General features: G+C 39.6%; 1 protein-coding gene across 1 annotated transcript in view; it reads right to left on the reverse strand.

Moving 5' to 3' along the window:
• slc39a6 (solute carrier family 39 member 6) overlaps positions 1 to 14,966 on the reverse strand; it is a 29,574-nt gene that overhangs the window by 9,328 nt on the left and 5,280 nt on the right. Inside the window, exons 3-5 of the mRNA XM_022761851.1 lie at positions 2,290 to 2,813; positions 1,940 to 2,040; positions 1,207 to 1,363 (exon numbers count right to left, since the gene is read on the reverse strand). Coding sequence (XP_022617572.1) covers positions 1,207 to 1,363; positions 1,940 to 2,040; positions 2,290 to 2,813 — 782 coding nt within the window. The remainder of the gene's footprint in view (positions 1 to 1,206; positions 1,364 to 1,939; positions 2,041 to 2,289; positions 2,814 to 14,966) is intronic.

Genomic DNA, 14,966 nt, shown 5'->3' on the forward strand with positions numbered 1-14,966 from the left:
TTTTGTACTCATCTGTGAGTCCCAGTGAACGTTTGTGCCAAATGTGAAGGGATTCCCTTTAGGAGTTCTCGAGATAATGCTTTCATAAGGCCAAAATCATATTTTGTGAGGTCACATTGACCTTGGCCTTTGTCCTTTAAAATCTAATCAGTTTGTCCTTGAGTCCCATTGAATGTTTGTGCCAAATTTGAAGAAATTCCATCAAGGTGTTACTGAGACACTGTGTGCACAAGAATGGGAGGGATGGACGAACAACCTGAAAACAATATCATTGTAGCATCATCGCATTATCTTTCACTGTCGCCGGCGCAGACGCATAAAAAGCAGCAGCATTCTCAGCCTTAGTCAGTGTGGCAGGGTGTGACCAGTGAAAACAGGTATAACTGGATAGGCAAAGTGCTCCTGAACACACCAGACGCATCAGCGTGTGAGTAAACAGGAGGTAATCCTCATCATAGACAGGTCAGACATGAAATATGTTCAAGGAAATTCAGTCTGAGAAACAGATCCACATGTTGGAAGATTAATCAGGCTCCTTCATCCCTGAGCTGTCACAGCACCGAAGAGGGTGAAAATTGACATGTTTATGCGGGTGTTGTGTTCACATCAAGGCTGATAAAAACCTGCGCGTAGTCAAGTGACTCTGAATGCAGACTGTATCCTCTCCCATTATTGTTAGCATTGTCTGAGCAGGTTTTTTCAGGTTTTCACTCCTCTGAGAACGTATCGTGATCTTAATTGATCAATGTGACGGTTGTGAGGTCTGGACTCTGTGCCGGCGACAGTCAGAGCCAGATGAATATTGTTGTCAGGTTGTTCGTCCATCCCATTCTCATCGACACGATATCTCAGTAACGCTTAGACGGAACATCTTCAAATTTGGTGAAAACATTCACTTGGACTCAAGGATGAACTGATTAGACTTTCAGTCTAAGGTCAAAGGTCAAGATCATGGTCACCTCAGAAAACAATCAGTGATCTGTGGATCTATCTAGGGATTCTAGTTTGTTTTTTCTGTTGGGTTTTTTTTCCGTGTTGCAGCCAAAGACTTATCATTTAGTCTATGACGAGTCAAAAATTACTTTCCGACGACCCCTGACACAGCCGCTGCATGCCAGAGCCTCACTCAGATGACTAACAGCGTTTTAACATTTCCCTGCCTGTCTGACATGTTAATAGACGTCTGGCTGGTCAGCTGCTTCCTACCTCTCTCGCCATGCTCAGAGGCATCTTCGTGCAGGATGCATGCTCTGAAATCGATCTGGTTGAGGAGGGCGGGGCAGAGGAGGCTGAAGTCTCCGAGGGTCACACCCACATCCTGAGACATCCCGTGAGAGGAGAGGATGCTGGAGACGTTCAGACACTAAGGATAACACACAAAAAAAATATGTAAATACACTACAACAGATTGTGAATGGATTTGCACATCTCTGACATTTAACCAACTATTCACACTTTCAGCTGTTCAGCTTATTTTCAGGTTGGAGCTACAGGTCGTAAATAGGGATGCCAACGATACCAGTCATCTGTGAGTGGCTGATATTGATCAGATCAGACTTATCAGATTCATTATTTCTGTTTGCAACAGAGTCTCATAGAAGGCTTTAAATGGATCATGAAGTAATACATTAAAGAAAGAATTGAAAAAAAAAAGAAAAAAAGAAAATCGCTAATAATGATCAGTGGCCGATCAATCAGGGCATCCCTAGTTGTGAACATTAAAAACACCTTTGAGTCAGAGTTATTTTAGCCCGTAGTTACTTGCTTATGTTGAAAGATAAAACTAACAAGATTCAATATTGACAGGATTTAAACTCGATATGATTCTGTCAAACCCCCGTCCACGGTCGTCTCATATTAGGAGCAGTACACTTTGTTTGGAGTTGGTTTGAAAACTCAGGGACTGAACTGGAACAGCTAGAGAGAGCTAATGTCTTACCTCTACACTCTCCAGGCTTCGGTTCATATGGCCGTGATCATGACTGAAGCTGTGGTCGTCGTGGTTGTGATCGTGTTCGTCGTGGTTGTGACCGTGGTCGTCGTGGTTGTGATCGTGTGCGTCGTGGTTGTGACCGTAGTCGTCGTGGTTGTGATCGTGTTCGTCGTGGTTGTGACCGTGGTCGTCGTGGTTGTGACCGTGGTCGTCGTGGTTGTGACCGTGGTCGTCGTGGATGTGATCGTGTTCGTCGTGGTTGTGACCGTGGTCGTCGTGGTTGTGATTGTGTTCGTCGTGGTTATGATCGTGGTCGTCGTGGTCGTGATTGTGGTCGTCGTGGTTGTGATTGTGGAGGTCGTGGTCGTGGTCGTGGTTGCGATCGTCCCCCTGGCTGACAGCAGCTGCTTGTGTCTGGCTCTCCGTGTCTGCTCTGGCAGAGGTCATAGCGGTGGTTTCCTCGCCTGCAGGACTGGGCTGCACCAGGCTGCCGTTTTGTCTATTATGGGCTTCATCAGGTTTCACCGCCAGCTGAGCGCTGTACACAGGCGTAGTCCCGACCTGAGCTGCTGCCGCCGCCTTCTTGTCAAAAAGGTTGTGACGGCTCTCCAGGTTCTCCGTTTTCTTCCCCTGCGTGGCGTCTTGATTTTCGGAGGCCTTGGGAAACTTCCTGGGCTGTGAGGGTTCGGTGCGGATGTGTTTCTGGTGATGCGAGTCGTTGTTGTCGTGGTGATGGTGGTGGTGGTGGTGGTGATGGTGGTGGTCATGGTGGCCTGGCTGCTCGTGATGCTGCACCATCACAGTCCTGATGCGATCCAGCCCCACGTTCTGTAAGAGCCGCTTCAACCCGGCCAGAGAGATGGTGCCGTTTTCTCCATATCTACAAGATCAATAAAACATCTCAAGTAATGTTTGACAATAACACTGACACAATGATCATCCATCACTTGAAGAATGTGAAGAAATAAATAAATAAATAAATAAATTGCTTTTTACTTAAAAAACACATTTATTACCCAGCTATTTTTATTTCACTACGTTATAAATTCATAAATTCATGAGGTTAGGAAGATCAGCTCTACCTGCGATCAAGACAGAGCAGAGGAGCAGAATCACTTGTTCTTTTTCCCTATAAGATTCGTGTAGACTGGGTCACCACCTGCACTGACCTGGATTTATTCTCACAGTGAAAGTTTTTTTTCTTTTTTTCCTTTTTATTATTTTTTTTTCTTTTGGTCTCTATAGGTACGACACGCTGGAACGCCTCGTCCTGCCTCTTGTTCAGTTTTTTGTTTTTGTTATTAAATAGTTTGGTATCTAATTTTAATGGTGAAAAGTTTCTTTCTGTTTTTTGATTTTGTTATGAATTGACTTGTAGTGAGTTAGGGGTGGGCGATATGACGATATTAGATCGTGAAGGATTACAACGTGAAGACGATCTTTCAAACTGCAGAGATCGTGGGATCGTCTAGGGCACATTCTATAAATTGCAGTTCTATGCTGATGCACTGACGCACCAGACGTATTGACGTCGTCAACCTGACCGACCAATCATAGCAAATTACGGGCAGTGACGCGCTTTCCTACCCGCCTCCTTGTTTGTGTGTGTAGCGGTAGCACATGGAGAGCGACGGCTGAAAGCCAAACACAGTTGGTCGCTAAAAAAATTCCACCTCCATTATATGGAATTGGTTTGGATTTTCCGCAACTGATCAAGTGCAAGCAAATGTAATTTGCAAAGTTTGCACAGAAACCGTTCGCACGTCAGGTGGTAACACGACGAACCAGAATGTTGTTGTTGTTTACCTTAAACTTTACGTTGTTTGCACATGCAGGCAAAACTGCGACTATTTGAAATAAAATCTGTTAAGAAAGGTTCTTTGGTCTAAATTGTCTGTTTTTCTTTTTCCAATTTAAGATCGTGATAAAATCGAAATCGTGATTTTATTTTTAAAAAATCGTGATATGATATTTTTGCCATATTGCCCACCCCTATAGTGAGTGTTGTCGTTTCACATACTGTTATGAGGGGAGGGGAGCTGTAATAAGCTGTAGCTTCAGCTGACACCTTTTTTTTAACAATATTGGTGTTTTATTTCTGTTTATTTACTATGTATAAATATTAACAAAGACTGAAATTAAATGAAACTGAACTGAATCCACATTTTTTCAGCATTAATGACCAGTCACCTAACGGCTAACAGCTAAAAGGGCAGTTTCCATTCCTTTTAACCTTTGTAATGCCTGAATAAACATATTTAGAACCCTGACACTCTGAAACTCTCCCCCGACCCAAATTAGACACTTTAAATCTCTTCTTAAAACACACTTCTCGGTCTCAGCCTTTGGTAATGTCTGATACATGTTTTTTTCATATTATTTTATCCCTTATTATTGTTTTTACATATTTTATTACTTACTGTCAGATCTTTTTGCATAATGTTGGTGTAACCAACATGGATTTTAGGGCTACAAAACCCATATATGTGGTTTAGATGTGTAATTACATGTTGTTCCCACAAGGGGGCGCTTATGCACCTGTTACTTTGAGGTGGCTATATGACCTCAACCCCAGCCCCTTGAGCAGCATTCGTTCTCAGAGTCTGAGGATGACTCACCCTGCGGCCCTATCCAGTCGCCTGTCACTCCTGTGGGAAAAATTGTGAAAGTGTATGAAATCCCAAAGAGACAGCCACCCACTATAACTCCAGCAGTGAAGGATAAATGCCTACCAGCCGGGCCAACGACCTCCTTGGCCTCCCTGCCTCAGGAGGAGCCTGAGCAGGTCAATTCCCCTGTGTTGCCTGTGGGATTTGTTGGAACACCTCCTGAGACAGTCGAAGGAGAGGAGCCAGACACTGTGGATGAGCAAATTACTGCTGGAGAGGATATGATCTTACCGGATATGACAAACAAAACTCCAGCTGATGCTGAGAATGACAATGATGTAATCTCTACGCATCAAGAGGATTCTGAGAATGGAGAATCTGTTGGAGCTCAACAAAATGATGAGCTGAGCAATGCACCAACCTCTGAGACCATTGATAAGGAAAAAGAAAGTGGAAACGAAACTGGTACAGAACCAAGTGACTTTACACGAAGATGTGAGAGGTTCCGGCGATCGCCTGACCGTTTCCACTATTCTCAGTTGGGGAAACCCTTTATTTCCTTTGCAAAGTCTCATAGAGAGCTTTAATCAAGCACTCAACATTATTGGTGACTATGAAAGTTCTCCTTTGAACCCTAGAGCAGAGCATGAAGGGACTCATGCAGGGTCAAGGGGGGAGGGTGTAACCCACATGGATTTTAGGGCTACAAAACCCATATATGTGGTTTAGAGGTGTAATTACATGCTGTTCCCACAAGGGGGCGCTTATACACTGATGCACCTGTTACTTTGAGGTGGCTACATGACCTCTTCTTTTTTCACTGCAGCAGCTCTCTCAACACCACAGATGTACGAGCATGCGGACAACAAATAAGCAATTCATGGTATGAAACACCGCAAAATAGTCACCAAAGTCGATTAATGTCCATGTAGCAATGCTAATAAGGTGCTCTTTCAATAGAAGTCCAACTGTGAGCGAGAGGGAAACAGCTTCTGTCCAGTTATTATTGTGGAGAAACTCCGTTGAGTTGCCACAATGTATGCTAGCTTTTTGTTGTTAGCATTGCGTAAGAAGTTGCATTAAAATTGCAGTTGAGTCAAGATATTTCTCATAAAAACCAACCGGTGATTGTGACATGTGGTTGAATGTTTATTAAATGCTTCAGTGCAACTGTATCATTATATTTATGATCTGAAAAGATTGCTAGTGGCCTGGCCGTACATTAAAGAGCTCTGTTCCTGGTTGGTATCACTAAAGTACGCACAAGTCCTTACCACCCCAGGGGAAAACCCGGTTGAGAGGTTCAACCGAACCCTTCTTGGCATGTTAGGAACGTTGACAGAAAAAGAGAAAAAGTCACTGGCGTGACTATGTAAAGCCCCTAACTCATGCCTACAATGCACCAAAAACGAGGTCACTGGCTTCAGCCCTTATGAGTTGATGTTTGGGCACCAGCCAAGGCTACCAGTTGATATTGCATTCAGCTTACCTGTCAAGGGCCGTGCTCCCAAATCTCATTCCCAGTACGTGAGGAACCTGAAGGCCAGCCCAACGAGAGTTATCAGATTGCAATCAAGAACTCGCAAAAGGTTGCTGAAGACGAAATAAACGTTGTTTCGACAAAAAGGTGAGAGAGTCAACTCTAGCGGAAGGTGACCAAGTGTTAGTAAGGAACTTGCGGCTACGAAACAAACACAAGCTTGAGGATAAGTGGGAATCACCGATGTATAAGGTCCTGGAGAAAAAAGGAGACCTACCAGTGTACACAGTGCAGCCCATGAATGGAGATGGTCCATCCAAACCCTGTATAGGGATCTCCTACTACCTTGTGGTGATCTATCTGAGGCAGAGGAAACTGAACAGGCCAAACCAAAAGTCCTGCGGCCAAAGACTAGGCGTATTCAACCCCAGCCCCTTGAGCAGCATTCGTTCTCAGAGTCTGAGGATGACTCACTCTGCGGCCCTATCCAGTCGCCTGTCACTCCTGTGGGAAAAATTGTGAAAGTGTATGAAATCCCAAAGAGACAGCCACCCACTATAACTCCAGCAGTGAAGGATAAATGCCTACCAGCCAGGCCAACGACCTCCTTGGCCTCCCTGCCTCAGGAGGAGCCTGATCAAGTCAATTCCCCTGTGTTGCCTGTGGGATTTGTTGGAACACCTCCTGAGACAGTCGAAGGAGAGGAGCCAGACGCTGTGGATGAGCAAATTACTGCTGGAGAGGTACGATCTTACCGATATGACAACAAAACTCCAGCTGATGCTGAGAATGACAATGATGTAATCTCTACGCATCAAGAGGATTCTGAGAATGGAGAATCTGTTGGAGCTCAACAAAATGATGAGCTGAGCAATGCACCAACCTCTGAGACCATTGATAAGGAAAAAGAAAGTGGAAACAAAACTGGTACAGAACCAAGTGACTTTACACGAAGATGTGAGAGGTTCCGGCGATCGCCTGACCGTTTCCACTATTCTCAGTTGGGGAAACCCTTTATTTCCTTTGCACAGAGTCTCATAGAGAGCTTTAATCAAGCACTCAACATTATTGGTGACTATGAAAGTTCTCCTTTGAACCCTAGAGCAGAGCATGAAGGGACTCATGCAGGGTCAAGGGGGGAGGGTGTAACCCACATGGATTTTAGGGCTACAAAACCCATATATGTGGTTTAGAGGTGTAATTGCATGCTGTTCCCACAAGGGGGCGCTTATACACTGATGCACCTGTTGCTTTGAGGTGCTACGTGACCTCCTTTTTTCACTGCAGCAGCTCTCTCAACACCGCAGATGTACGAGCATGCGGACAACAAATAAGCAATTCCTGGTATGAAACACCGCAAAATAGTCTCAAAGTCAGATTAATGTCCATGTAACAATGCTAATAAGATGCTCTTTCAATAGAAGTCCAACTGTGAGGCGAGAGGGAAACAGCTTCTGTCCAGTTATTATTGTTGAGAAACTCCGGTGAGTTGCCACAGTGTATGCTAGCTTTTTGTTGTTAGCATTGTGTAAAAAGTTGCATTAAAACTGCAGTTGAGTCAAGATATTTCTAATAAAAACCAACCGGTGATTGTGACATTGGTTGAATGTTTATTAAATGCTTCGGTGCAACTGTATCATTATATTTAATGATCTGAAAAGATCGCTAGCGGCTAAGCAAATAACTGCTAACGGATAAGCTAATTGCTAGCTCTGGTTAATGGAGTGACTAACACGGTGTCTAAACTTTAAAGGACAATTACGCTGTTTTCTAACAATACCATCATTAGGCTATGGTTGAATTGGACTGTGGTACTCTAATGCTTTGTAATGCCATTATATTGGTAATTTAACTAATTTTGGTTGTTAGAAGTACATGCTAAGAGAATCATAAGGTATAATTTAGTTCATTTTCATGATTGAGTTAACAGTACATTGAATGGTGCATAAAAATGTAACAGTACAGGAAATAATTTAGTTAATGTTAAAATAGTAATTTTTTTGCCGTAAGAAATGCATATTAAGTAATCTGTTACAGTAAGATATATAATGTTGATGTGGCAGAGGAAATTCATTGTAAATAATTTATCATTAAGTTAAAAATACAATTCATGGTAAATGGTTCATGTTAAAAATTACTAGTTGTTAAAATAGAGGTTATTGTAGTACAAGTATATCCTTAATTGTTGGTTATATGGTGTATGATATTCTATGAGGGAAAAGAATTTAAGGAGATCTCATCTAGATACATAAAGAGAACCCAATAACTTATTATCCTGCACTATCTGTGTAGGTTGGTTTTTTTGTGACCAGATAGAATCAAAGATGGCGAGCCCAGCCCGTGACCCTGTGGACGGTTGGAGAAACGGTGTTGGCCAACCGTAGGAACTGCCCACAGAGGACATCTGATTTAAAGTGATACCCAGTCCCATGGGTTACAGATAAGATACACAAACACTAATATCCTACCCGGGTAGTAGTAGTAATAGTAGTGAACACTTAGAACAGATACTACACAAACAAGTTTGAACTGAACTCTTGAGCTCTTTAATCACAAGGAGTACCTGTGTGATTAAAGAAACAACCAATAAACTGAAGGACATTTCATTGGAGGTTTTCCACTTCCATAACGGACTATTTCTGTTGATTTCCTTTTTGATTTATTTATTTTATTTAATATTTTCCATTCTTTTCAAAAAGAATTAACAGTGTGTGTATCACTGGGGTATACGGTTTGAGGCAATAAATTGTCATTGTTCAACTATACATTAATTCAGTCCCTGAATTATTCAAGACAACTGCTCATCGGACCTAGATAGATGTTAGTGTCTTATTATTACTGTTGATTGACACTGAGGGCGCTACATTGGTTGGGATTTTTTATTTATGCTGTTCTACCTTTTTATTATGCTCAGGTTAATTTCCTTTTATTGGTTTTCCCTTTTCTTATAAAGCACTTTGTAACTTTACTAAGAAAAGTGGATTATAAATAAAGTTTTTATTTATTATTAAAGTGATCATACAACATTTGATACGACATCCCAATAAGATGAGAAGCTATTGAAATTTGGCTCAAGTGTATCAACAGCCATCCAAGCAAATCATCATATTTGATGAGCCTCACCTGTTGAACAGAGCCTCCAGGTGTCGCCTCTGGCTCTGCTCTGCCCTCTTGTGCGTCGACCACAGCCGACAGTAAACGCACCGGGCTGTTCGTACTCTGTGGCGGACGGGCTGCAGTCTGAACTGGCTGAAAAAGACACACCGCCGGACAAACTCGCGCGCGAGGAGAACTATCACAGCCAGGGCGGCTCGACTCTTCTCCTCCTTCATCATCTTCTCTGCTGGGGGAAAACAATGTTTTTAGAAACGCAACGAGCTCTGACGTCACCTGACAAGATAGATGATCTATAAAACCAGTTATAGCTCTAACAATTCGTCCAAATGATTGATTAGTTGGAAATTAAGGAAGGAATAAAGTCTTTTTTTTGCAAAGATGCGAAATATTTGCTGCCTCAGTTCTCTAAATGTGAGGATTTGCTGCTTTTCTCCATTTTTAGAATGACTATGAACTGAGCTGGATGATTAATCTAAATTATTTTGAATTATGGTTTTTGTCTCCAATGATTATGAAAACAAAAACAATCGAGATATAACAATTATGTGCCACATTCGGTTTCACAACAAATTTCATTCCCCTACAAAAACCATCCCCCCATCCACTTCCTGGTTACTTTTTGGCGTATGTTAGCAACATACGCAGGAGTGCTTCATCTTGAGTCGGACCAGCCTTTAATTCCCTTGGACTGAGTTACTGAGTGGAACATGTTGAATATAGTTTATCACAATGTTGAATATATGTTTAGAAGTTTTGAGTATGTTGTTGCAGTGCACTACAACATTATTCTGATCTCATTTATTTTCATATATGATTTTATATACTGAATGTTGTAGTTTTCAGTAGGTGTACAATTGTTACAACATAGCTGATCTTTTTTATTCATTTATTTCTATTTTTTTTATAGTATACATTTAATTGATTGAATTAATTTAGATATTATATATTATTTACTTATTTATTTTTCTTTTTTTTGTTACGTTTTCATTGAATTGTTTTTAAAGTTCAATAAACTCATGGTGTTCCAAAGTCAGTGAGTAATTGTTAAATATTCCTGATCTCAATATTGATCAAAATAATCCTTATTAAGATTTTTGCCCATAATCGAGCTGAATATCTTGACTGTTACTCAAGCAAAAACAAGCAATGTGATGATGTCACCTGAGGCTTTAGGAAACTTTTGAGAATACACAACATGTTAGTAATCACAGTTTCATGATTCACCAAAACACTGTGGTTGGTAGGTTTTTTTTTTAATGTTTCACATCAATTTTAAAAATTTCCTTGGATTATTTTGAAAACAGAACTTATCAGAATATGAATCGTGAAAACTGAATCCAGTCACAGTCCACTACCAGACTCTAGACAAATGTTCTAAAGTTTATACTGTACAAGGATATATGTAGGTAGGTTTACACAGCTGTTTTGTTCACAGGTATTAATTCTTTTTTTTTGACTGTCAACACTTGTACTTTGTAGAAGCAACGAAAGCCACTGTTTCATAAACTGGAAACTATGTACTGTTTTGTGGTTTAGTTTGTCGATGGAGTAGCTGATTAAAACAACTCAACATGATTTCAGCTTCTAGCATTTAAACCTCTTAAATGAGGAAAGCGAAACCTACAGTTGACTAAGTTCAGAGGGATTTGGTGCCCTTATGTCCTGTAAATCATCTTAATAAAATCATTGTAATTTACTACAACACCAGAATTACCCCAGCTAAGTGTAAATGAACACATTCTGACCATTAGCTCATCATGTTAAATCTTAAATGTTTTGTTTTACTTTGAACAGTGGCCGACAGTGGCATTTAGGTACTTCTGTGAAATCAAAATTACTACGATGCAAAAACTACTTCATTGCATTAATACATCAGTAATTGCATAACTATTGGTGATAACCATCTGCCTTACTGTGAGGACTACCTTTTATACTTCAATGATTAATATAAATGCATACTTTTACTTGCAATGGAGATTTTTGCAATCGTAGTAATTTTGATTTCAACAGAAGTACCTAAATGCCACTTCGCCACCTGTTCAACAGTAAAACAAAACATTTAGATTTAAACATGATGAGCTAAAAAGTGGTCAGATGTGTTCATTTACACTAGCTGGTAATGTTATGGTGTTGTAGTAAATTACAAATGATTTATTAAGATGATTTACAGGACATAGGGCACCAAATCCCCCTGGAACTTTAGTCAACCTGTAGGTTTATCGCTTTCCCATCTTAAGAGGTTTAAATGCCTAGAGCTTGAAATCATGAGTGGTTTAATCAGCTACTCCATCGACAAACTAAACCAACAAAACAGTACATAGTTCCAGTTTTATGAAACAGTGGCTTTCGTTGCTTCTACAAAGTACAGGTGTGACAGTCAAAAAAAAAAGATTTAATACCTGTGAACAAACAGCTGTAAACCTACTAATATATCCTTTGTGAACAGTAATAACTTTAGAAACATTTTGTCTCAGAGTCGGTAGGTGACTGTGACTGGATCAGTTTCCGATTCATAATTTCTGTAAGTTCTGTTTTCAAATAAATCCAAGGCAAATTTTAAAATGATGTGAAAAACCTAAAAAAAAAACCTCCAACCAAGTGTTTTTGGTGAATCATGAAACTGTGATACTAACATAGTTGTGTAATTTCTCCAAAAAGTTTCTAAAGCCTCAAGGTGACATCATCCACATTTGCTTGTTTTGCTTGAGTACAGTCAAAGATATTCACTCGATTATGGCAAATCTTAATAAAGGATTATTTGTCATTATTGAGATCAGGAATATTTAACTACAATTACTCACTGACTTTGGAAACACCATGATTTTATTGAACTTTTAAAAACAATTCATGAAAACGTAACAAAAAAAAAGATAAATAAGTAAAATAATATATAATATCTAAAATTAATTCAATCAATTAAATGTGTATACTATAAATAAAATAGCAATAAATGAATAAAAAAGATCAGCTATGTTGTAACAGTGTACTACTGAAAACTACAAAATTCAGTATATAAAAATCATATATGAAAATAAATGAGATCAGATATTTGTAGTGCAACTGCAACAACATACTCAAAACTTGTAAAATAATATTAAACATTGTGATAAACTAATATCAACATGTTCCACTCAGTAAAATCAGTCCAAGGGAATTAAAGGCTGGTCCGACTCAAGATGAACACTCCTGCCGTATGTTGCTAACATACCGCCAAAAAAGTAACCAGGAAGTGGATGGGGGATGGTTTTTGTAGGGGATGAAATTTGTTGTGAAACCGAATGTGGCACCAATAATTGTTATATCTCGATTTGTTTTGTTTTCATAATCATTGAAGACAAAACCATAATTCAAAATAAATTTTAGATTAATCATACAGCTCAGTTCATAGTCCATTCTAAAATGGAGAAAAGCAGCAAATCGCTCACATTAGAGAAACTGGAGGCAGCAAATATTTCCGCATCTTTGCAAAAAAAAGACTTTATTCCTTCTTAATTTCAACTAATCCACATCAATTTGACGAATTGTTAGAGTATAACTTGGTTTTATAAGAATCATCTATCTTGCAGGTGACGTCAAGGCTCGTTGCTGTTTCTAAAAAATTTGTTTTCCCAGCAGAGAAGAAATGATGAAGAGGGAGAAGAGTCGAGCCCGCCCTGGACTGTGATAGTTCTCCTCGCCGCGGTTTGTTCCGGCGGTGTCTTTTCAAGCCAGTTCAAGACTGCAGCCCGTCCGCCACAGAGACGAACAGCCCGGTTGCGTTTACTGTGGCTGTGGGTCGACGCACAGAGGGCAGAGCAGAGCCAGAGGCGACACCTGGAAGGCTCGTTCACAGGTGAGCTCATCAAATATGATGATTTGCTTGGATGGACTGTTGATCACACTGCAGGGCAGAATTTCAATGCTTCTCCATCTTATTTGGGATGTCGTATCAAATGTTGTATGATACTGTAATAATAATAAAAACTTTATTTATAATCCACTTTTCTTAGTAAAGTTACAAAGGCTTTATAGAAAAAGGGAAAACAATAAAAGGAAATAACCTGAAGCATAATAAAAAGAGAGAACAGCACTAAATAAAAAATCCAAACCAATGTAGCGCCCTCAGTGTCAATCAACAGTAATAATAAGACACTAACATCTTATCTAGTCCCGATGAGCAGTTGTCTTGAATAATTCGGGACTGAATTAATGTATAGTTGAACAATGACAATTATTGCCTCAAACCGGTATACCCAGTGATACACACACTGTAATTCGTTTTGAAAAGAATGGAAATATTAAATAATAATAAATCAAAAAGGGAAATCAACAGAAAAGTCCGTTATGGAAGTGAAAACTCCAAGAAAATGTCCTTCAGTTTATTGGTGTTTCTTTTATCCACAGGTACTCCTTGTGATTAAGAGCTCAAGAGTTTCAGTTCAAATTGTTTGTGTGTATCTGTTCTAAGTGTTCAACTACTATTACTACTACTACCCGGTGTAGGAAATTAGTGTTTGTGTATCTTATCTGTAACCATGGGACTGGGTATCAATTTAAATCAGATGTCCTCTGTGGGCAGTTCCTACGGTTGCCAACACCGTTTCTCCAACCGTCCACAGGGTCAAAGGGCTGGGCTCGCCAATCTTTGATTCTATCTGGTCACAAAACCAACCTACACAGATAAGTGCAAGGATAATAAGTTATTGGGTTTCTCTTTATGTATCTTAGATGAGATCTCCTTAATTCTTTTCCCTCATAGAATATCATACACCATATACAAACAATTAATGGATATAACTATTGTACTACAATAACCTTAATTTAACAACTAGTAATTTTTTTAACATGAAACCATTTTAAACCATGAATTTGTATTTTATAACTAATGAATAAATTATTACAATGAATTTCCCCTCTGCCACATCAACATTTATATTCTTAACCTGTAACAGATTACTTATATGCATTCTTACGGCAAAAAAATTACTATTTAACAATTCAACTAAAATATTTTCCTGTACTGGTTTACATTTTTAGCACCATTCCAATGTACTGTTTAACTCAATCATGAAATGAACTAAATTATACCTTATGATTCTCTTAGCATGTACTTCTAACAACCAAAAATTAGTTTAATACCATTAAATGGCATTACAAAGCATTAGAGTACAGAGTCCCAATTCAACCAATAGCCTAATGATGAATTGTTAGAAAACAGCGTAATTTCCTTTAAAGTTTAGAACCGTGTTAGTCACTCCATTAACCAGAGCTAGCAATTAGCTTATCCGTTAGCAGTTATGCTTAGCCGCTAGCGATCTTTTCAAGATCATAAATATAATGATACAGTTTGCACCGAAGCCATTTAATAAATTCAACACATGTTCACAATCACCGGTTGGTTTTATTATGAGAAATATCTGACTCAACCTGCAGTTTAATTGCAACTCTTTTATACACAATGCTAACAACAAAAAAAGCTAGCATACACTGTGGCAACTCACCGAGTTCTCAACAATAATAACTGGACAGAAGCTGTTTTTCCCTCGCTCACAGTTGGAACTTCTATTGAAAGAGCATCTTATTAGCATTTTCCATGGACATTAATCTGACTTTGATGACTATTTGCGGTGTTCATACCAGGAGATTGCTTTTATTTGTTGTCCGCATGCTCGTACATCTGCGGTGTTGAGAGAGCTGCTGCGTGAAAAGGAGGCCACGTAGCCACCTCAAAGCAACAGGTGCAATCATGTATAAGCGCCCCTTGTTGGAAACAGCAAGCAATTACACCTCTAAACCAGCATATACTGGGTTTTTTGTAGCCCTAAAATCCATGTAGGGTTACACCCTC

Source organism: Seriola dumerili, unplaced genomic scaffold, assembly GCF_002260705.1.
Source record: "Seriola dumerili isolate Sdu_G_001 unplaced genomic scaffold, Sdu_1.0 BDQW01000432.1, whole genome shotgun sequence".
NCBI classification, from domain to species: Eukaryota; Metazoa; Chordata; class Actinopteri; order Carangiformes; family Carangidae; genus Seriola; species Seriola dumerili.